This window comes from Portunus trituberculatus, chromosome 50 (assembly GCF_017591435.1).
Source record: "Portunus trituberculatus isolate SZX2019 chromosome 50, ASM1759143v1, whole genome shotgun sequence".
In the NCBI taxonomy this organism is placed as follows: Eukaryota; Metazoa; Arthropoda; class Malacostraca; order Decapoda; family Portunidae; genus Portunus; species Portunus trituberculatus.
In genome coordinates this window covers 24,912,739-24,935,233 of record NC_059304.1, presented here as the reverse complement: position 1 = coordinate 24,935,233, position 22,495 = coordinate 24,912,739, and the positions used below count along the sequence as shown (strand labels likewise).

The 22,495-nt window shown below is 41.1% G+C and overlaps 1 protein-coding gene across 2 annotated transcripts in view; it reads right to left on the bottom strand.

Moving 5' to 3' along the window:
• Positions 1-15,937: 15,937 nt before the first annotated feature.
• LOC123500088 (cellular tumor antigen p53-like) overlaps positions 15,938-22,495 on the bottom strand; it is a 38,708-nt gene continuing 32,150 nt past the window's right edge. For both annotated transcript variants that reach the window (XM_045248737.1, XM_045248738.1), the window contains exons 7-8: positions 22,193-22,297; positions 15,938-17,030 (exon numbers count right to left, since the gene is read on the bottom strand). In XM_045248737.1, the coding sequence (XP_045104672.1) occupies positions 16,917-17,030; positions 22,193-22,297 (219 nt within the window). In that variant the 3' untranslated portion in view covers positions 15,938-16,916. The remainder of the gene's footprint in view (positions 17,031-22,192; positions 22,298-22,495) is intronic.

Below are 22,495 nucleotides of genomic sequence, written 5' to 3'. Positions count from 1 at the left end.
TAGATATAAAGAAAAAGTTAGCAAGCTTTAATCCCGCTACAGCTGCTTCGCTAGTTCCCCTTTTGATGAATCTGATGTTGACGGGTCATTTCGCGCTTTTGAGAGCATTGCTAATAGGAATAAATGGCCCAAGGATCAGTGGGTGTCTCTCCTTGTCCCTAAGCTAGTAGGAAAAGCTTATAGGGTATACAACGGCCTTAGTGATGAGGTAGAATATGAAGAGATCAAAGGTAACATTCTAGACGCCTACTCTATCACTTCTGATGGATACAGACAACAGTTCGAAAGTATGTGAAACCAGACTCTCACACCTATGTTGAATTTGCTAGTGAGAAACTAAGACAATTTAAGAAATGGTTAGCCGCCCTTAACATTACCACCTTTTCGGAGTTGCTCAATCTAATGGTCCTGGAAGAATGGAAGAACAAGTTACCCTTTAATATTCTGAGGCATGTGGAAGAACGGGGAGAGAGTGATCTTATGTCTGCCGCTAAAGTGGCTGATGCGTTTGCTTTGTTGATGGGATCCCTGGGTAGTAGAGGTCGTGGTTCACTATCTAATGTTAGGTCCTCCTTTGGGGAAGGTTTTGGGGCGCGGGTGGTAAGCCGACCGGATTCTCGCCAAATGCATATAATTCCCCCTGGTGTACATACTGTAAGAAACCAGGACACACGATCCAGAAATGTAGACACCCAAATTGCAAGGCCTCTCAACGTCAACTTTCTTTTGTGGCCCCTAAACCTAACACATTTGAGAACAAGAAACCAGTGGCCCTAGCTAACCCTGTCAACTCTCCTCTAGAACTTTATGACTCGTACATGTATCAAGGTAAAGTGTCCCTGACTGATGGTAAAGACAAGGCAATAAATGTCAAGGTTCTGCGTGATACAGGTGCTGCCCAATCCATCTTAAGGGAAGATGTCATCCCTAACATCAAACAGGCTTTCACTGGGGAGAAGGTGATCCTTACAGGTCTCGAATCACAGCTCTCCTATCCCTTGGCTAATATTAGCTTACAGTGCCCGTTCATTTCAGGAGAGGTTGTGGTAGCCATTAAACCTGGTGAACTGCCAGTACCAGGGGTACATCTTGTACTGGGTAATGATCTTGCGGGTAACTTGGCTGTTCCAAACTTAATTGTTCTTGATTCTCCCTTAACAGAAAGTCCCACTAAGACCCTGGACGAAACATCCCCTCACTTCTTCCCAGTGTGTGCAGTCACCAGGTCTCAGTCCAAGTCCCCTGCCCTTTCACCACCTCCTCCACCAATGATTGCCTCTACTGACAACTTGTATAATAACATCATTTCAAAGGAGAATTTGATTAATGCTCAGGAACAGGATCTCACTTTGGCTAAGATCAGACATGTTGCCAGTGAGACAAAGGATATGTCTAAATTGCCTTGTTTTTATTATCAGGAAGGAGTCCTGATGCGTGCCTACAGACCTCCTGAACTGAAACAACTAGACACCTGGTCAGAAACACATCAAGTTGTCATCCCTTGTCTGTAAGACCAGCCATTATAGAACTAGCTCATGATGGATTGTCAGGTCATCTAGGCATCCAAAAACCTACAAGAAGGCTCTTCAACATTTTTTTGGCCAGGAATGAAAAGGATGTGTCACACTATGTAAAACATGTCACATATGTCAAATTGTGGGTAAGCCTAACGAACGCCTTGTGCCAGCTCCTCTGACGCCTATTCCAGTTCAGACGGAGCCCTTCGAAAAGATCGTTCTAGACTGCGTAGGGCCCTTACCCAAAACCAAACGAGGGAATCAGTATTTGTTAACCCTCATGGATCCCACTACCAGGTACCCTGAAGCATTCCTCTTAAGAACATCACATCAAAGACCATTGTAAAACATCTAATACATTTTTTCACCTCGGTAGGAATTCCAAAACAAATTCAGTCTGACAAGGGTAGCAATTTCACTAGCAATTTTTTCCAACAGATAGTGAATGAGCTAAACATCGACCATGTAACCTCCTCGGCTTACCACCCCAATCCCAAGGCTGTCTGGAGCGGTTTCACCAAACATTAAAATCCATGATGAAGAAGTATTGCTTGGAGCATCAAGGAGACTGGGATGAAAGTATCTCTTTCCTTCTCTTCGCTTTAAGAGAATCTCCTCAAGATTCTTTAGGTTACTCCCTTTTGAATTACTCTATGGTAGACAGATCAGGGGGCCTCTCAAAATATTAAAGGATCAATGGTTTACTCAAAATACTCCTTCAAGCCCCAGTGTGTCTGACTACATCAGTAACCTTAAGAATAAAATCAGTGAAGTCAGATCTTTTGCTAAATCAAACTTCCTCAAATCTCAAACTAAAATGCAACAAAATTCTCTTCCCAAATCTGTCATGAGAAGTTTCAAACCAGGAGACAAGGTTTTACTTTTTCTCCCCACTCCAGGCAATGCTCTTCACAGTAAGTTCATGGGACCTTATGTTGTGGCTCAAAAACTAAGTCCATTAAATTATGTGGTCCACACTCCTGACCGTCGTAAGGATTCCCAACTAGTTCATATTAATCTAATGAAACCTTACCACTCCAGAGAACCAGAGGACGACTTGTCTCGCACTGTACCTGTATGTCTGGTAGGGAAGGAGTCTGGTCCTGTGCCCCCCGAGGAAGAGTCCGACATCGAATTCCTCTTCTCGTCACCTAAAGGACGCCCCTCAAACAGCCAAATCATGTCCAACCTTGATGAGGTGTTTCTTTCCTTAACACCTTCACAACAGTCTGATCTTAAAAGTTATTGCTAGACTTTTCAGAAATCACAGGTGACCTTCCAGGACTTTGTAATACTATCCAACATGATATAACATTAATATCTAATGACATCAAGCCTATAAGACAACCAGCCTATCGCATTTCACCCATTAAAAGAGACTTGATGAAAAAGAGGTAGACTATCTGCTCTGTCATCACCTTGCAGAACCTAGTATATCCCCTGGGCTTCTCCCTGCCTGTTAACATCTAAGCCAGATGGTAGTAGTCGATTTTGCACCGACTACAGGAAATTAAATAAAGTGACGGTGCCAGACTCCTACCCATTGCCCTTGATAGAGGACCTTATAGATAGTATAGGAGTAGCCAAATTTGTAACCACTATAGACTTACTTAAAGGTTACTACCAGATTCCCTCTCGGACGAGGCCCGAATAATATCCGCCTTCATCACCCCCTTCGGACTATACCAATACACAGTGATGCCCTTCGGCTTGTCTAATGCTCCCGCCACCTTCCAGAGGGCTATAAATTACATCACCCAGGACTTGGAGGGAACATCTGCCTATCTGGACGACCTGGTGGTGACTTCGGACGACTGGGTGACACATCTGACCCGTCTTCGGAGGCTGATGGGTCGGTTGCAGGAAGCCGGGCTTACAATCAACCTGGCCAAGTCCACCTTCGGGAAGTCTACGGTGGTCTACCTGGGACATGTGGTGGGGAACGGCAAGGTTCGCCCCAAGAGAGCCAACGTGGAGGCCATCCTTGGCTTCCTGTCCCTACCACCAGGAAAGCTCTCATGAGGTTCTTGGGGATGGCTGGTTTCTACAGACGATTCTGTAGGAACTTCTCCACCCTGGCCGCCCCCCTGACGGACCTTATCAGCACTTCCGTCCCCTTCCACTGGACCCCGACCTGTGACCAAGCCTTCCAACATCTCAAGGCGTTCTCTCCTCGGAACCGGTGGTCTGGACGCCAGATCACTCCCGCCCCTTCCATCTACAAGTGGACGCGAGTAGAGTTGGAGTGGGTGCTGTCCTCCTTCAAGCGGACCCCACAAGCGGCATCCTCCATCCCATCGCCTATCACTCCACCAAGCTGAAGAAACACCAACTCAACTACTCCACCATCGAGAAGGAGGCTCTGGCACTCGTCCTGGCGCTCCAACGTTTTGAGTGCTACCTTCATCCTGGTCCTCAAACTACGAAGGTCTTCACCGATCACAACCCTCTGGCCTTCCTTCACGCCATGAAGAACCGAAACCAACGCATTCTTAGGTGGGCCTTGTTAACTCAACCCTTCAACTTGGAAGTCCACCATATCAACATCATCGCCGACGCCTTATCAAGATCTCCCGTCTCACCTCCTTCATGAGCCATTACGGAGGTCTTAGGGGGGAGGAAATATTACGACCCGCCCATAACATACTCCACTACCATCACCTCCTCCGCTTGTTACCTCGTTCGCCACCTCTCCACCTCCCCTTCCACGTCACCGTCTCGTGAATCTTCCACGCCACCGTCTCATGAACCCTCCACGTCACCGTCTCATGAAGCCCCGCTACTGTCCCGAAGTTGGATTCAACGTGGCCCCATTCGACTCCAGCGGAAGTGTTAAAGCAAGCTCGGCTTTCTGGAATGTCAGTCGAGGTCCAGGCCTCAACCAGTGAACACAACGCCTCTTGGACTACTGTGGGATCAACCCTCACCCAGCACTTCACCACTGCGACACTTCATAAGTATCACTTCCCCTCGTCTGTTTTTTCCACATTGCTTCCATATAGAATTAGTATTATTGTTAGGTATTAAGTTGGGTTCTTTATATTTATTTATGTGTTATATGTATATGTGTATGTCATTTTCCTGTGTTTCATGTTATATATCTGTGTATGTCAGTTTCATGTTTCATGTTATATCTATGTGTATGTCAGTTTCATTATGGGTTATTAAAATAGCTTTTTAAAGTGCCCCTTTGCATTTCCTCACCAGTTGAACCTGCAGTGTTTTTTTTTATTGTTATTGTTCACCGGCTCCCCGATGCCAATCTTACCCGTTTAACCGGTGAACGTAACAATAAATATATATATATATATATATATATATATATATATATATATATATATATATATATATATATATATATATATATATAAGGCGTTTTCAGTAGCGTCAACGCAAGGCCAAACATGTACGCTGAACAGGACAGTGCTGAGGACACCATCGGTGGTGCCAGACGACCGTGTCACTGTGATCTCAATCTCTGGGAGAAATTATCGTACACATCAGTCGCCTGAGCCATCACTGTGGTCAAGACGTAAACACAGCAGCATAGTGGAAGAGTTTGGAGATTTATTCTTTGATGGGGAGTATCATAGGTCACTAGTGTTTCATCATTTGTATATGCCGAGGGCCGAGCAGCGCAATACTCATAAAAAACAACAGGTCTTCAGTCCTGGAAGTTGTTTGATCTACGTGGGCTTGTTTTGAAGGTGTTCCATTGTATGGCTGCGGTTTTCTGACGCCTATATAATTGAATTACGTCAATAATTAGCAGATAATCTATTTTTACCATCATTCATTACTTTATGATATAAGGATTTGCAAAAATATTATCATTTTTTCACCTAATAATAGAAAAGTAACTCCATTATTGTATCGAAGTCACGACTAGAAGAATGGAATCGGACAACACCCACAACAAGGACGGATAGATGCGACATGTCACCAGCTCCTACAAGCTCCTTAGTTTATTTCACGCCGTATTTTTTATATCAGTTCTCTCCAGTATGCCGCACAATATGTAAATGTAAATCTACATCTACAGTACCCACTTCTATGGCCTAACATATGTCTAACTACTCAGTTTTATTCGAAATATAACTCCTTCTTGATCTCATTCCATGAAGTTGATGGGGTTGCTCAACGCTGATTGGCTAAAAAGCGTTTGCCAAACGAGAGCATTCAAAACCATTCAAAATTTCAAACATAACACTCATCCCGAAGCCCGGCAAAAATCTACATCTCCCTGAAAATTATCGCCCCATAAGCTTGCTGGAAATACTCGGTAAATCTTTCGAGCGGTTAATTAATCAAAGATTAAGATCATACCTCGAAAACAACGAAATGCTGGGTCCCCAGCAATTCGGCTTTCGAAGTAATGCTTCAACCGAAGACGCCCTTAATAGTATTATCACGTATTTAGATGGAAACTCGTCCTTTTATAAATCTGCACTAGTGACAAAAGACGTCAAAAAAGCTTTCGATACAGTCTGGCGCACAGGATTGAAATACAAAATTTGCAATAACTTTGACCTGCCCCCCTTAACCCAAAAAATCCTGTGCAGTTTCTTGGACGAGCGAGAAACTAGAATCAGACACCTGGACGTCTTCTCCGCTTACTTCTCCCCACAGGCCGGAGTCCCACAAGGCTCCGTACTCTCTCCTACCCTCTACAACATGTATACCGCCGACCTACCCCGTCCCATCCACAATGATTCCTTAACAATTCAATATGCAGACGATGTAACACAATTGGCGCGCGCCAGGACGTTAGATCGCCTTACTGACAAAATTCAAGAAGAGTTAACAACCACAAGCTTATGGGAGCTAGAATGGCGCATCCACTCTCATCCTGAAAAATCTAAGGTTACATACTTTAACAACAAATCCAAACAGCCCTGCCAAATTTCACTTAATAAAGACTTTCCAAACCCTGTACCCATCCCAATAAGCAAAGTCAACACTGTCCTTGGCCTCACCATCGATAAATACCTTAGATTTAATATCCATATAGGTAAAAAAAAGTCGCCATTGCCTCAGGGGCCCTGAGCAACTTGGAACGTTTTCGCGACAGTACTTCTAAGCTGAAACTTCACCTCTATAAAGCTTTTATTCTTCCTCTAATAACATACTGCCCTCTTGCCTTGTCTCTCTCAGCCCCTTCCAATCTTCTAAAACTACAAAAGGTCCAGAACCGAGCAGTTCGTTTCGCACTTCGAACGAAGTGGTTCGATTTCCGGACCTCTTCATCTCTTCATGAGGAGTCCAACATCCTACCACTAAACATCACACTCTACAACAGAATAAACAAACAACTAAACACGTTCCCAGACAGACACACAGACACATACAGCTTCCTGAAAAACCTTTCCCGACCACACAGACGTCTACCCCACACCACCCTCCTTGACCCCACAGATGAACCTCCTGATCCCATCTACAGATAACGGACTCCTCTTCCCCTCATTCATCCTCCATCTCACTTTTCTTTCACTCCCTCTTACTAACTAACTCCTACTCTTATCCATCCTCCCTTTCACTTTTTCACTAACACACCTTTTTCTTTCTATCCATCCTCCTTTCACTTCCATTCACACTCTTCCTCTCACTTATCTTCATTACTAACAGTACCACTCCAGGTGTCAGAGTGGCATCACCCACACCCCCATCACATGCCCCTTCCTACGGGAGTGGGCTCGCGTGCCAACGCCTAGTGGTGTTTTCATATTTTTTGTCTTATGGCTTTGTATTCATCTGTTTTGTTTTTATGCATTATTTTTCCGTCTCGCAGCCTAGGCTTTAAGGGGGCACCGGACCACCTCCAAGGGTCGGGGACAGCATAACCGCTCCCCTCCCAGTGACGGCACGGCATGGGGCCTCCGGCCGTCTGCATGACGTTCCGGTAGTGGCACCCCCTGTGTCTGTTACTGCGGAGCGGCCAGTACTGATGGAAGATACTGTGAACGCACAAAACGCGGGAACATTTTCATCACCTCCACAGAGGACGGGGAACTGTTCGGTCATCTCGCCGTCACGTCATCCACCCTCACAAACATACCATCTCCGTCAAACCATCTCCATCCAATTGACCCTTTTAATCCTTTTCTTATATCCATAGCAGGTTGATCTCCCCTGAACAGGGTGATACTCCAGGACCGGACCACTCCCGGCGGACACCACCAAACACCAATATCCACTCATCACACTCATTTAATCACAAATAAAATATTCATATACCCCCTCACCAACCTCGCTAGTAAAGATAAACCATATCCTACAACCCCAAATCACCAATTCTACTACTATCCGTGGTTCGGAACCCACGTAAAACTGTAGGTCCCTCCGCTATACGGAAGTACTTCTCACCCCATCCTCTCTATATGTCATCCTTTCCCCTACTAGTATCACGTACTTCACTCTTCCTGCTTCACGGTGTTTGTTGTTTGCAATGAAACGAGACGGTTTGGCCGCCACTTCCGTGTGGGTGCGGCGCCCTCGTCCGTGGCATTGGCGGTCCTATGCTCTTGCGTGCTCGGTACTAATGCGCTCTGCTTGGCTCCCCCTGGTCTGGTGCCGGCCTCCCTTGCCGCGTCCATCTCTTCTATAAAGAAACATACAATAGACCAAACGCCCAGTCATCACAGAAGTCCATCTTGCGCCTGGGTCAAGCCCCAGTGACTTTATCCTCTTACTGAAGCTCCCTTCTTATCACCCATCTATTCTTCTTCTGTCCCCACTTCCCCCTCCCCATCTTTTCTTTTTTTAATTCTGATTCTGATTCTGAGAGCAAACGCTTTGGAAAGGCGTTTGCGAAAACTGGCCTCCGTTTGACTCCGTTTGCCCCCAGCCGCGCCGCTACTGAAAACGCCTATATATATATATATATATATATATATATATATATATATATATATATATATATATATATATATATATATATATATATATATATATATATATATATATCCAGTACTCGACCTAAGTGCGTTATTATTGCTTATATTCGCATCTCCTCAGTTTCCTCTCCTTACTCTTTTCATTAATATCATCATGGTCGGCAGCCCGCATATGTATTCACAGCCATTCTGCTCTGTTTTAGACTAATAACATCACCCTCCACACGTCACGGGCTCTCAGACCCTACTGAGTGGTGCAGTACGATAGGTTTGAAAAAGACTTCACTTCTACCCGGGACTTCACTTGTAACTGCCTTGTCTCTCGGAGGGGTGATGTTGAGTGGCCCCCACGCTCACCTGATTTGAGCATTTGCGACTTTTTCCTGTGGGGATATCTCAAGGAGAAAGTGTTCAGAAGTCGGCCACACAATTTGGAAGAATTGAAGATGCGAATTCGGGAGGAAATCGCTGCAATACCCCTTGAGATGTGCCGAAGAGCAGCCGAAAACTTCAGACATCGCCTTCAACAGTGCATCGCTACAGATGGCCACCCTCTTCCCGATGCCATCTTCAAAAATGTGATCACACAAACGGCATTGTATACTGATTCGAATAAAACAACAAATAATTATGTAAGTATTGTTTTACTTTTCCTAATAGCCTATCAAAATTCGGGCATTTGATTTGCCCCACCCTGTACTAACTGGGAGTTGCTGATGTATTGTTACTACTAAGTAAAGGTAAGAAGCTGTACTACGTGTTTCCTGGCAGTCCTGCCTGTCTGAGTGAGTGCCTGTCTGTGAGTTGTGTGCCTCGCATCCCTTGCTAGTCACGGACCCTCGTCAATTTATCCCGGTGCCGCCCTAAGTCCTGCACGCTGTCCTGGTCGTTGCTGAGAGTAAGTAATTTACGGTTGCGGCGTTGGAAGCTGAAGTAAGTACCTTTGGGTGCCCTGCCTTGCCCAGTGGATGCGGGTGTGGGTGGCCCTGCTGTTGTGCGGTGTGGACACCGCTTCGTAACAAGTAGCTGTGCTGTGTGGGCGGCGGTTCGTAACTAACAATATATATGCCTTTTCTTGCTTTTGCCACAAAGGCAACAACTGCTGTGGCTTGCTTTGTCATTGGTGGTGTTAAGGCCGCAAAGATCTATGGATCCTTATGAGCCCTAGGATAGTCCTGTGTGGGTATCACAGGCATGGTAGTTGGCCAGTCTTCCTCAAGAAGGCACAAAGACGAAGGACAACAGGTTGCCGGGAGGGGTGGAGTCGATGCCCCTAGCCTTCCCTTAGGGCTTAGTCGCATGCCTCGCCCCAAGTTGCGCTTTAATATTTTATCTTTAACCTGCATTGATATAGGCGTCAGTTTGGATTATTGTTTGTGGCCTTGTGACCTTGTTACTGCAGCAAAGATAAATAAATAGTTTTCAAATTCAATGTACATGTTTCCAATATTGTATCAGGTGTTAGTGAAGATGTCCTGAATTTTGATAGTTGATTGATTGATTGATACATTTATTGTTGAATTAATAAATAATTACAACAAAGGAGGAGGATGGACCTTGCCACCCACCCCCTGGACAAAGACTTAAGGTTAAAGTATAAAAAATATAACACTAGACAGTATACATAACAAGAATACAAGTAATTCAATAAATAAATACACATATTGCACACCTTATTGTATAAACATTCTACAGTCTGGGAGCAAACTGAGGATATTCCCAGAGTATATCCCTGAGAGTGGTTGAGTCTAGGAGATGGTCAATGAGCCTATACAAGTCATGTTGACCTTGTGGCCTAAATTTAGCAATGAGAGGACATTCCATGATATAGTCCCTTGATGCAGCACACACCACACAACACACACCAGGAGAAGCACTGACTTCCCAAAAGTATTTGTAGCTTAATCTGAGCCTCATTGCCACCCTGTCATGTGATGCAGCGTGTCTCCCGTAGGTGTAAGCACAGCTCTGGGAGACACGTGCATAGTGAAGACTAGTGCTACTGCCCCTATGGCAACAAAGCTCCAACTGATCACTAATGCTACTATGTACAAAGTCCTTAATGCTACTCTTAACATAACACAGAGTGTACCTACTCAGTGCCAGCGTCCACTGTGTCATCTTGTAGGGCACACTGAGCAAGGTGGTCTGCTTTTTCATTTAGCGGGATACCCACATGAGAGGCTATTCAGATGAAATGGACTTTTGATAGTTAATATAATGGCAACTCTAATAAAAGTTAATAATAGCCAGCTGTCAGAAAAGAAAGAAAAACTTCACAAACATTAAGTAGTAGCATACATATATAGTGATCGAGTATACTACCATGACATGTAGTAGTGTCATGAATTACTAACAAAGACTTATGTAAACATTAACAAAGCTTTAATCTCCAAAAAACTACTCTCCTATGGGGTATGGCTTTATCCTTTTCCCTCTGCAATTTCATCTGTAACTTTCCTCTCTGACAGTTCTGTTGCTGCTGTGGTAGACAGCCACTGTTTTCTTAAATTTATCAATAGTGGTGCTCCTTGCGGTTCTGTCCTGTCACCCACTCTCTTCTTATTATTCATCAATGATCTAAACCAAACTTCTTTTCCTATCCACTTCTATGGTGATGATACCACCCTTCATTTTTTTCACCTCTTTTCAGAGACAACCAACCCTTCAGGAGGAAAAAAATAGATGATACTGGAGGTCACTGAACACCTGCCTTCTGCTCTCTCTAAAGTTTCTGATTAGGGCAGAACAAAATTAGTATTGTTCAATGCCTCAAAAACTCAATTCCTCCATGATTCCATCTTTTACTGTGACACATATCATACCAGACAACTACCTCACTTCATTGACACCCAACTAACCCCTCTTCTACATTTAACAGTCTCAGTCTGTCCTTTCCTTGTAATCTAAACTGGAAACTTTACAAAATCATCTCTAGCTAATACAGTTTCAATGAAGTTAATTATTCTGAGTCGTTTCTCCAACTTTTAATCCCCCTCCTCCCCCTACAACTACTAACTTTGTACTGGGACCTTATCTGCAGAGGCATTCCTTACAGTCAGGCAAAACCATGCATTTGCTTTGGGGCCCAAGCTTGCCTAAGAAAGTAAGAGCCCCACAAGTTCCAACCCATTTAACACAGCCCTGTGCGACAAGGTGTAGACCTCATGAATTTGGCTGTCTGAAATACCCTGAAGGGGCTCCTTGAGTAAAACTCACCTCTCCTCTACTTGCATGTCTTGAGGGCCTCATATAATATTTGCTTGGGACCCCTGAGGCACCTTGGAATGCCACTGTGTCCATGTATGGAGCATGCTTCCCATACAAAAGGGGAGTTCCACCATATTCGTACAGACTGGGCGAATCAATAGCTTTTCGTCTTACCAACAATTCTCTTCTGTCTTCAGCCTCTTCTCATCACTACAATGTTGCAGCCCCTGTTATCTTCTACTGCTATTTTCATGCCAACTGCTCTTCTGATCTTGTTAATTGCATGTCATCCCTTCTCTTGTGGCCTCAATGCACGTCTTTTTTTTTCTCCTATTTTTTTTTTTTTTTTTTCCAGCTCTCTAATACAAGAGTTAATCATTATGTTCGATCATTCATCCCTTTTTCTAGTAAACCCTGGAACTCCCTGCCTGCTTCTGTATTTCCTTCTTATGACTTCAACTCACATAAGAGGGAAGTCTCATAACACCTATCCTGACATCAATTAGGTCTGTTGACTGTATGGGGACCGGCACTTTAGTAAGCTTTTATATACAGCAGCTATTTTTGTTGTCCTTGAACAGTGCTTGTCTTACATAATAAGAAAACAAAATGTCATATGAGCATTTGTCTGAGTCAAGATATTTATTCTTCCATTGCATGTATTTTTTGCTTTAACTCTTTGATGGTCAGTGGAGTGAGACTGTGGAGTACTTGGTGTCAAGGGTGGTGTAGACTGCTCTAATGAGCACCTCATTGAGGCATGGAAGCAAATGGAACCCTTGCAGGTGGGATATCAGCTATTTCTGCACCTTGTATAATCATAGAGGGTGGCAAGACCTGTCACATCCTTAAAGGTGCTGCTGGCTGTGCAGGCTTGTTTGCTTCTCGGAATGGCCATCCCCTATCAGCCATTCAATTCTCTGCTCAATCTTATCTAGGACAGTAAGATGGTGGAAGAGGATTGTTTTGAGCTAGGCAAGGCAGAAGAACTTGAGGGAGGAGTGAATCTTGACTTTGTACAGGAGCTCCTGCCATCCTCCTGACATCCTTCTGAGGCAAGCCAGCTTCCCTGCTGCTGACCCAGCAGGTTGAAAAATGTGGGCCTGGTGAGTCAGCTTGCTTTCAAATGTGACTCCCAGGACCTTCAGCTCCTGCTGAGGGATCAGTTGTGTCTATTTGAGGGTGGGACAGATATAGTGAGCCAACCTGAACACTATGAGTAGCTGTGTGATTTGGAGGCCAAAGGTGACCTTCCATCTGTGTTTTCAGTGTTCCAGACAGTGTAGTGTGGTGTTCAGGTGAGCCGTTACCCCACTTGTTCTTTCCAAGAGAAGGGAAGTGACAGGGTAATGTCATCAGCATATGCACAGGTGCCCAGAGCAAGGCTCAGGATGTTGCTGATGTACATATTTCAGAGTAGCTAACCTAGCACATTGCCTTGTAGAATACCTGCGTATATTTTCACTGGGGAGGAGTGCTGCCCATACCTGCGTCTGTAGGTAATCTCGCAGCAACTCCAGCAGGGCATTACCCACTCCAACCACATGTACTCGCTTCAGTAGGCCAGCGTGCCACACATGGGCAAAAGTGGTGGAGACATCTAATACCAGAACAGCCGTGGGGTTTCCATGGTCCAGGGCATCACTCCAGTTAAGGAGCTATTACACTGGCCTATGATACTTGGAATGAGGAACATCTACCTGAGGTAGCTGGAACTTACCCGAGATTTGTGAGGGCAAAGTTGGATGGTTTGATATCCATATGCTATCCTAACAGAAAAAATAAATATGAAATATGTAATAAAACCCCTACTATCTTAATTAAAAAACATTAATATTTTTTATATTGAAATAATGTTTAATCAATCTAAAAAGATAAGATATATATACTGTACCATGTTGTTAGTTTGTACTCTTAACAAAGACCATACTTCCCGATCTACATCTGACCTGACCTGGCTGAATGAACAAAATTTCAGAGATGCAGAAATGCTGAGTTGCTGCTGATGGAAAGAGTCCAGCCAAATAAATGCCTGTGGAACCAGAGACAAGAAATTCGTAAAGAAAATATACAAAAGGAAGATATTTGAGGAGATAGCCACACAGCTCTGGAAGGATTTCCCAGCACAGCATAATGTTATTACAGATAATTTCCATTGGGCAGTATATTAGTAATAAAATAATACAAATCCTATTTTGATTAGTCTTGGTCTTGGTTGTTGGGCTGTTTGCCTAGCACAACAAGAACACAGATAGCTTGTGTGTGATAATGTTCTTGGTGTCATACCAAGAACCAATGTCCACATTCTGTGCACCATAGGCCAGTGTGATACCCAGTTTATACAGCAGCTAGCTCTCAAGGTGGGACACGAGACACCTTGCTAGGAGGATTTTCTCACACATTTCCCACCACTGACAGTAAGGAGATTGGGTGGTAGTTTGCTGTCTTCACTCTTGTGTGCTGGCACCACATGACTGGTCTTCCAGATTCTGAGCTAACTTTCTTGGTATAAGTTGACAATGAATAGCTTGGAGAAGGTATGTGCTAGCACTCCAGAGCACCTATGAAATAGCTTTGCTCTCATGGGCTGAGAGGTTAGCTTGCACCTGTCTCAGTTGTGGCAAGTGTTCCCTTCCCCCACCTCTCTTAAAATTTGACTTTTTTTTGTTTTTTTGCTGTTGCACAAAATCTTTGATGGAGAGAGAGAGAGAGAGAGAGAGAGAGAGAGAGAGAGAGAGAGAGTTTTAACTGCAAAGTTGATAGCCAGGTAGTTCACTTGTTTTGTCTGGAAAAGTTGATGTTCACTTAGCCCTCTGCTATCCCACTTTCTGCTATTGCATTTCATTGCTATTGTGCACACTTAAAAAGCTGCACATGTCTATATCACACATGAAATTACTGCTATCGCACACCTGTCACTAAAAAATTCCTGGGTTATGATGTTACGTGCTAGTTGAGTTTATCTATATACTTTTATTGAGAAATAGTTCTTCACATATCTCCCCAATCTACCCATCCATCTTAGCTCATAATTGTCCACCGTATTTGACGGCACATAGGACACTTTTTTTCAGTACTTTTACCTACCCTAACGGCATGCATCATTATTTTATTGCTGGTAGTATTATTATCTTTAACAATATTATCACCCTAAAAATGAAGATCATAAAAATTAAAACAGTTTAAACTGTGAGGCTGAAACGCATGTTTACAAATATCAGTTGATTGGCGCTCTAACTCAATGCCATCTAGCGGTGAGGAGTAACAAGTTCATGATCATAACAAAACATATCAACACCCTCATCATTATGGCAGCAGGAGGGAAAAGATTGAGCAATACAATCTCCTACAAACTATATTAAGTGGTAGATTATGTCAAAGAGCATAGCAATAGAGCAGCAGTAAGGGCTTTAAGGCTACCACCTATGGAAAAAAAATTATAAGTGTCTGGCGACGGCAAGACCAACTGAAGAGCGCCAGGAAAGATTAAGATTTTCTACTTATGTAATATGGTGCTAGATTGCTTTCAAAAGTATATGCTTAAACACAATAAAAACTTTATTTTCCTGAATTTAACTTGTTGATATGGGTGTGCATCTTATATCCTTGTGTTCTTTACAGCATTAAACATGCTTGAAAATGCTTTAAAATGTATGTTATTAGGATTCTTGATAAGATTTTTTATACTGTATTTTTTTTTTCATTATTATACTATCATATGGCATAGAAATTTGGCAAAATGTTACGAAAAAGATGACAATTTGCAGATCCTAGTATCAATTTGGATTATTACCGTAGGTTCTTCACTTCTGTTATTGCTATTTCGGGCTATCACGCAGAGATAGATGCACCAAATAGGTGCGATGGCAGAAGGTTGGGTGTATAATAGCAAACCAGAGTAAGAAACCATTTTCCACAACAATAACTATGGAAAACTGAGTTCATTTACATAATAATGAACCAAAAGCACAAATCTGTTAGGCAATACCAAATGGTGTGGACAAACATTGCATTAGTTGTGTCAAAAAGTTTTCCCTTTTCAAACCATCATAAAATTCAATATCACTTCTGCACCTTTAATATCATTCTTGTTTAACTTCTATATCTATTCAACATTCTATTATAAGTATACAAAAAAAAAAAAAATAGTGCACTTACAGGAGCAAGAATGTAATTTCCATTGTTAAGAGCACAAATTAGATTGTGAGAATACCAAGAGTATTTACAACTTCAAATGAAATAATTTTAGCAGCTTTTTTTTAAAGTTTATTGATGAACCACTGACAGGACTTACCAAGAGTAATAAACATAACAAAATTTGTGTTCCTAAGTCTCTATTTAAAAATTAATGAGAAGGTTATTCATTGACCTGTTACGTACAAAAATACTAAGAATAAATGCTCGAATGACAGCACTTACCAGCCTATGAGTTGTCCCTGACTATAAAATAAAGCACATCCCTCTTTAACAAATAAATGTTTTTTTGATAATTTTCTTTTCAAGTATAATCATACTGGACCCATGTTGTGTATTCCTAGAAAAATGTGCATCTCATACGCTGGCAAAAACATTAATTCCTAAGTAAGTAATGATAATGATATACATTATCAAAATAAACATAAAAAAATATATAGCTGTAATAGAAATGAGAATATAGATATATGTAAGTTAAGAAATTTAAGTAATTAAAAAAAGTATTAATAATAAACACAATATGTCCTTAACATAAATTAACATTGACATAAATTCATATTTTGTAATTGTTTACTACATTTAATTCACTAACTTATGCTATATAACAAATAACTCCACAAATAACAAAATCATGCTACATGAACTTAAATATCAAAGAGAAATCAATTATGCACAACAAGGCATATATCATGTGGTATGACAATAGTGATGATGGTGGTGGAAAAAAAAAAAAAAAAAAAAAAAAAAAAAAAAGGAGTTTTACCTGCCCTAACACACCTACAAAAAAAAACTATAATGTTTGGTCTACAGGCACATGTACCTTAATGAGCATATGTACACCATATGAAATGTCTAGAGAGAGAGAGAGAGAGAGAGAGAGAGAGAGAGAGAGAGAGAGAGAGAGAGAGAGAGAGAGAGAGAGAAAGGGGGGAATCATGGACACCATTTCTTTGTAGTGTAATGGAGGTGATTCTATAAAATATCACAATCAGTCAATTCCATTCTAGTTTGTTGCCATTATAAGACAATCTTCTTTATGTAAAAAAAAAAAAAAAAAAAAAAAAAAAAAAAAATCAAATCACAGCATTTTGCTTTGAAATATTTAAAGTTCATCTTCAGAGTACAGCAGGATGTTGGGCTGGTTTCGACGGATATAATCTTCAGCAATGAGACTGTTAACATATGCTTTCACTTTGCCAACATACTCCACTGGAACCTGAAAAAAAGAGTAATAATAATAATAATAATAATAATAATAATAATAATAATAATAATAATAATAACAGTGATAATAGCTATTATTATAATAATAATAATAATAATAATAGATAATAACTAAAAATAATAAAAATAATAAATAAATCTGAATAAAAAAGTACAGTAATCAATAAATAATGATAATTAATAAATAATTGACAAACAAACAAGTCACAAGAATAACCACTCTTCTAACTGATGAAACAACAATCTCACTTGTAGAATTTGTATATTTCCTTTCTTTGAAATGCTTAGTACCGTATGCATGTGATACAAGTTCCTGTTCAACCTTTCACCTTTAATTAATGGAATCATCTGAGACAAACATGAATGAATAAAGTTGATGCGTCATTACTAAATTTACTGTGAGAAAAATTGAAAAAGCAAGAAAGGAATGCACATTGGAGATATAACGTTAAAAACCACAAAGCTATACAAATCTTTACATAAAATGTACTTATAAGGCAAGGAGAGATGGTATAGTGTGGTTCATACAGGCCAATGAACTTACTAGAGTATGTACTGGAGGGTCTGAGCACAAAGTGGGTCTGTGCACTATGTCCTGTGTTAAGTCCCATAACACATAGAGTGGAAATAATGAGGCAAAGTTCACATTTTTCTGCAAATACCTTTTCACTGGTGTGTGTGTGCACCAGGGAAAACTAGGCAGTGTGTTTTCCACCATAAGTGAGGTACATTGTGGTCCGCTAATGGTTTCGATAGTACAGATAAATATCAGCGTTAGTCACTGTGCTACCTATTTTCATACAAAACTAACATAACTTGTCAATGAATTCATTGTTAGTATGCCTGGCTGTCAAATGGTTAAGGATAAACATGTCTAGTCTCAACAAATAAGGAATTGTGTGGGTAACGTGTAAACCCTCCATAAAAAGCCCTCGGAGGGTAGCGCGCCAACCAAGGTAGGGCATTACTAGGCTAAAGTAAAACTAAATTGTTGGCCCACAGGGTCATGCCGATAATCCGTGCCACGTTACCATATCTTTCGTTAATTCAAGGAAAACGGAATAACAGTTTTCTATTCAATTTCATGCATGAATTCGATAAATAAAAAAAAAAAATTTTTAAATTGTGGAGGGGACACAAGAGATATGAAGATTTCTGCAGGTGATTATGTCGTAAGTAAATAAATACAGTAAAGGCGCTTGTTATAAAAGTGTAAATGACTGATAATTTACATAATATTTACTGTTATGTCCTCTCAAGATACCCAGTCTAGCATAGTGAGTGGTGAGAAGCAACATAAGATGAGACATCATTTTATTTCAATTATTGCCCCAAACTCCACTCATTTATTGAACATCATTGGATGCAGACTTTTTTTTTGGCTGTACAACACACAGTAAGACAGGGAAACGTCAGTGTTTACTTCCATTGTGGCGACCAGAAAGTGCGTCGATTTCCACATACGTTTCTGCTTGGTGACCTGACTCCCCCTTCCCCAGGGAAAAAATACAAAGCTAGTTTACAATCTTTTTCTTTCTTTTACTTTTACTCCTTGACAGACAAGAGAAATTACTAACTACTTAATGAAAATTATTTTGATAGCTTGTGGATAAAAATAAAGAACTTAAGACACCTAGCGCCATAGCCATACCTATAGCGAAAACCCTCCAGTAGGCGCACTGAGCCGGCATAACCTTCCTTCACTTACAGTACTCCATGCTGAGAAACTGCAGTGATAGAGGGCAGAGTGATATCTGCCATCATAGCAGATACAATTTTACACTACTGGTAAAAGTTTTGTGGTCATATTCCAGTCTGAAGGTTTCGTAGCTGATATTGTCTGCTTAAGGTATCGCAAACTACCTCCTCTACTCTATCTGGGATTTTCAGAAATATATATAAATCATGTTAAGTCCAGTTTGAGCTAATTTGTGCAAGTTTATATTAAACATCTAGTTTAAATTAAATACCAGATCCTCCAGTCTGTTTGTCTGTCTCACATTTCACATTAATGATGTTCAAGAATTTGGGCAAAAACAAACAATTCTAAAATATTTCAAAAGTTATCAACAAAGAAAACTATAAAGGAAGAAGCATTGTGTATCAAGGAAAGTGGTGTTTTGAGACTAGATATGTACATGTAGATCAATGCTGTTGAACCTTGATAACTCGGACCCTGATAATTTAGATTTCGTGATGAGTCAACCCAGGGACTAAAGTCCAAGTTGAACTACCAGCCTTTTTTTTCCCAAAGTTTTTTTTTCACTTTCCTATACCTCATTTTCAATTGACATTATCAAAAATCTAAGGGGACCGTCCAGTTGTTGTTTTTTTAAATCGAAAATAAAGAGCTACATAGGTAATTTTTTTTTTTTTCCACTGATAGATGCCTATTACACAATGTTACTGTAGTAGTTACAAGCAAATCAAACCATAAATAATTGCATGAAAAATAAAAAAATCTATTTTTTGAAAAGAACATTCCCTATAAACTTTGTCACCAGAGGGTAGATTTCAATTTTGCCGGTACATATATGAAATATGTGGTATAACAAAACTTTCTGTATCCTAGAATTTTGAATTTTTGATTCTGATGACCAATATCATTTTAAATTTCTTTTTTATTATTTCATTGCAGCACAGAAAATAAATTTTCCTAATTTCTATGAGACAAAAATGTAGCAGTTTCATCGAGCTTCAAAATGATACCTCAAAATTGAAAATCCGTTGAGAAATGTGGGAGAAGATACAATTTGAATGATAAGAAGTTAAAACTAAGAAAAAGGCAAAAAATCCCAAAGATGTCATTTTTGTCCTCTATGACCCTGTACATTTATTTGGGTTGGATATTTCGTGCTCATACACCACCATGTGCATCATATATGTTTTTTAGACATGTTTAGAATATTCTGTAAGACTCATATGGCATCTGGCCGCCCCTACAATGACTGTAGGTATTAGTCGCTCAAAGGCAAGGCTGTCTCCCATCTATGCATGGTCAATACAACTTGTAATTGCCCTTTGCACTGTTTGTTTAGAAATTGTAAGGCAAAAAAGACAGGTAAAATAGGCTGGATTGTGGCTTGCAAGGCATGAATCAACGGCTGAGATACTCAATACATCCTCCTCCCGTTGCAGTCACAGGGACACTGAGATGGAAGGGTAGAGGGTGTGTACGCCATAGTACTGAGTTGCCAGCGCCTGCCTTTCCTTACCAAAGAAACCACTTTTCATGGCTTTTTCCGGGCTTATCATCATCATTTACAGTGAACGCACGGGGGGAAGCCCCAGGCAGTTTAATTTAAGTCATTATAATGTACACTAATGTATGTATGTACGTAACTTTATAATGTTGATCTTAAATTTATGAAGGGAGGGAGAGTGAAATGGGAAAGACACAAATCGGCAACCTGTGAAATGTAAACAAAGGGCGCATAACTGTATCACATACAAAACTTATGTACCACATTTCCACAAGGCTTTCCATTTTATCCATCGTAGAGTCACGAGTTCAGTTGGTTCTTTTAGCTTGCAAGGAAGATACCGTCTCACCAGCCTTCTTAATAGAGCCTGCTGACTTGAAAATAGTAGACTGTAGATAGAGTCAAGATGGTGGCGAGCAATGCTATTAGTTTTCTCGCCTTTCTCGTGTCTGTGAATAATATCCAGCTTCACTTCGAGAGTAAGAGACTTCCTGGTCTTCTTAGCAACGCTAGGCGACATTGCAGGGCGTTTTGGTGGTAAGTTGAGCGAGGAAAGACGAGCTGCTGCTGACGCTGTTAATGTTTTGAACAGGGGGAGTGAGTGGTGCGTGTGTTGTCCACAAGAGACGCTGGTGTATTCAAGTCTGTCGGCTTGCGTGATACGGCGGTGCTTTCAAACTTGGAAAAAAAATTACCTGGATAAAACTTCGTTAAAGTGAGTTTGGTGTTCGTTAAACGAGCAGATGGTAGTAAAATAAAACCTTCGTTGTAGCGAAATTTCATTGTGTGAACGTTCGTTAAGTGGGGGTCGCCTGTATATATTGGGTGCCCATCTCGCACACAGCTCATACTAGGCTAAACCGCTCCATAAGAAAGGTTTGTGACAGTTGCCTCCACAAAAGTTACTCTCATTTTCCCAATACATATGAACCTACTCTTTATTCACTTGTTCTGTAACTCCTTTCTCAAATCATCATACAGGGGATCCTCACGATTCGACCATTCGCAGTTCAAATTATTGCCAATTCAAACTCAGTTAATTAATACTCGATCCTCAAGGTTCGACCGACTGACTCGCCAATTTGACATTCATATCTCATGCACCACCCACCTGGTGAAATAAGCAGCCACCCCAAATTCGTCGCAAACCCGCCAGGCAAAAGTGTAAACTGACGCTACCCTGTGCGTTGCAGGCTGCGTCACACTAGCACTTTTCCATGAACTTATTCTGTCAACTTTCTGAAGACTGTCAACTTTTGTCGACGCTAGTCATCACACACAAGCTCGCTTCTGCCTTTGTCGTGTTTGTCAACTGTAAACAAACATGGCGGCCCCTTCACCCACAGCAAGCCATTGCTATTTTTTTGTTGCTATTTTTGGCCTTTAATGCTCCCTATGAGAAACTCTTCAAACAGCTTTGTCCACTCATAAACAACAGAGCTGCTCATCTTGGCTAGCTATTCCTTGGAAGAGAAGCCTTGGAACGTCGCAGTGCCAGAGAAATGTACACAAACAACTGAACTACTTTTCACTGCTAGGCTAGGACAAAACTATATATATCATTCAATATCTACATGACTTGGGAATCGGTAAAACTCTACAAGCCACACGGCTCCCAGACTCGCTGGGACTTGTTAAAGGCAGTGCCTGGCGAATCCAGCACCTGGTAGTCACCACATAGGAATTTGTATAAGATGGACATTCAGTTTTCTCACACCAACCATTCCACTTATTAGTCCAAGTCAGCGAGGGTCAACAGTATAAGCATCTTTAAGCAATGTGAATTTAAAATTATGCAAGAAAATAATTCACCTGAACCTCAACCTGGTTTGCAGTTTGCAATCTTTAAGATCAACTCACAACTACATGACTTTTTTATGAATGAATATTTTGAAGCTCAGGGACATATAAATGACACAATGAAGGTTTCATGTTTTGTCTCAATACTCACTATCACAGATTTGTAGCGGTTTTCTGTTCCAGGCTCCATCTTGATGTTGAAACGCTTCTTCTTATCACCAGTTGTAGCAACAGGTACTGCTGATCTCTTGAGTCCCTGGGAAAAGAAAAAGTTATACCTTTTCATTTGCTATCTTACAATACTGATATAATACTTATCAACAATATCAACTATATTGAGATAATTGAACTACAAGCAAAAGTGGTCCTGAGAAGATAAAAAAGAGTACATCACTGTTATTCTGTTGATTAGAAATCCATCTTTGCAGCAAATGCACAGCTTCCTTAAGGTAAT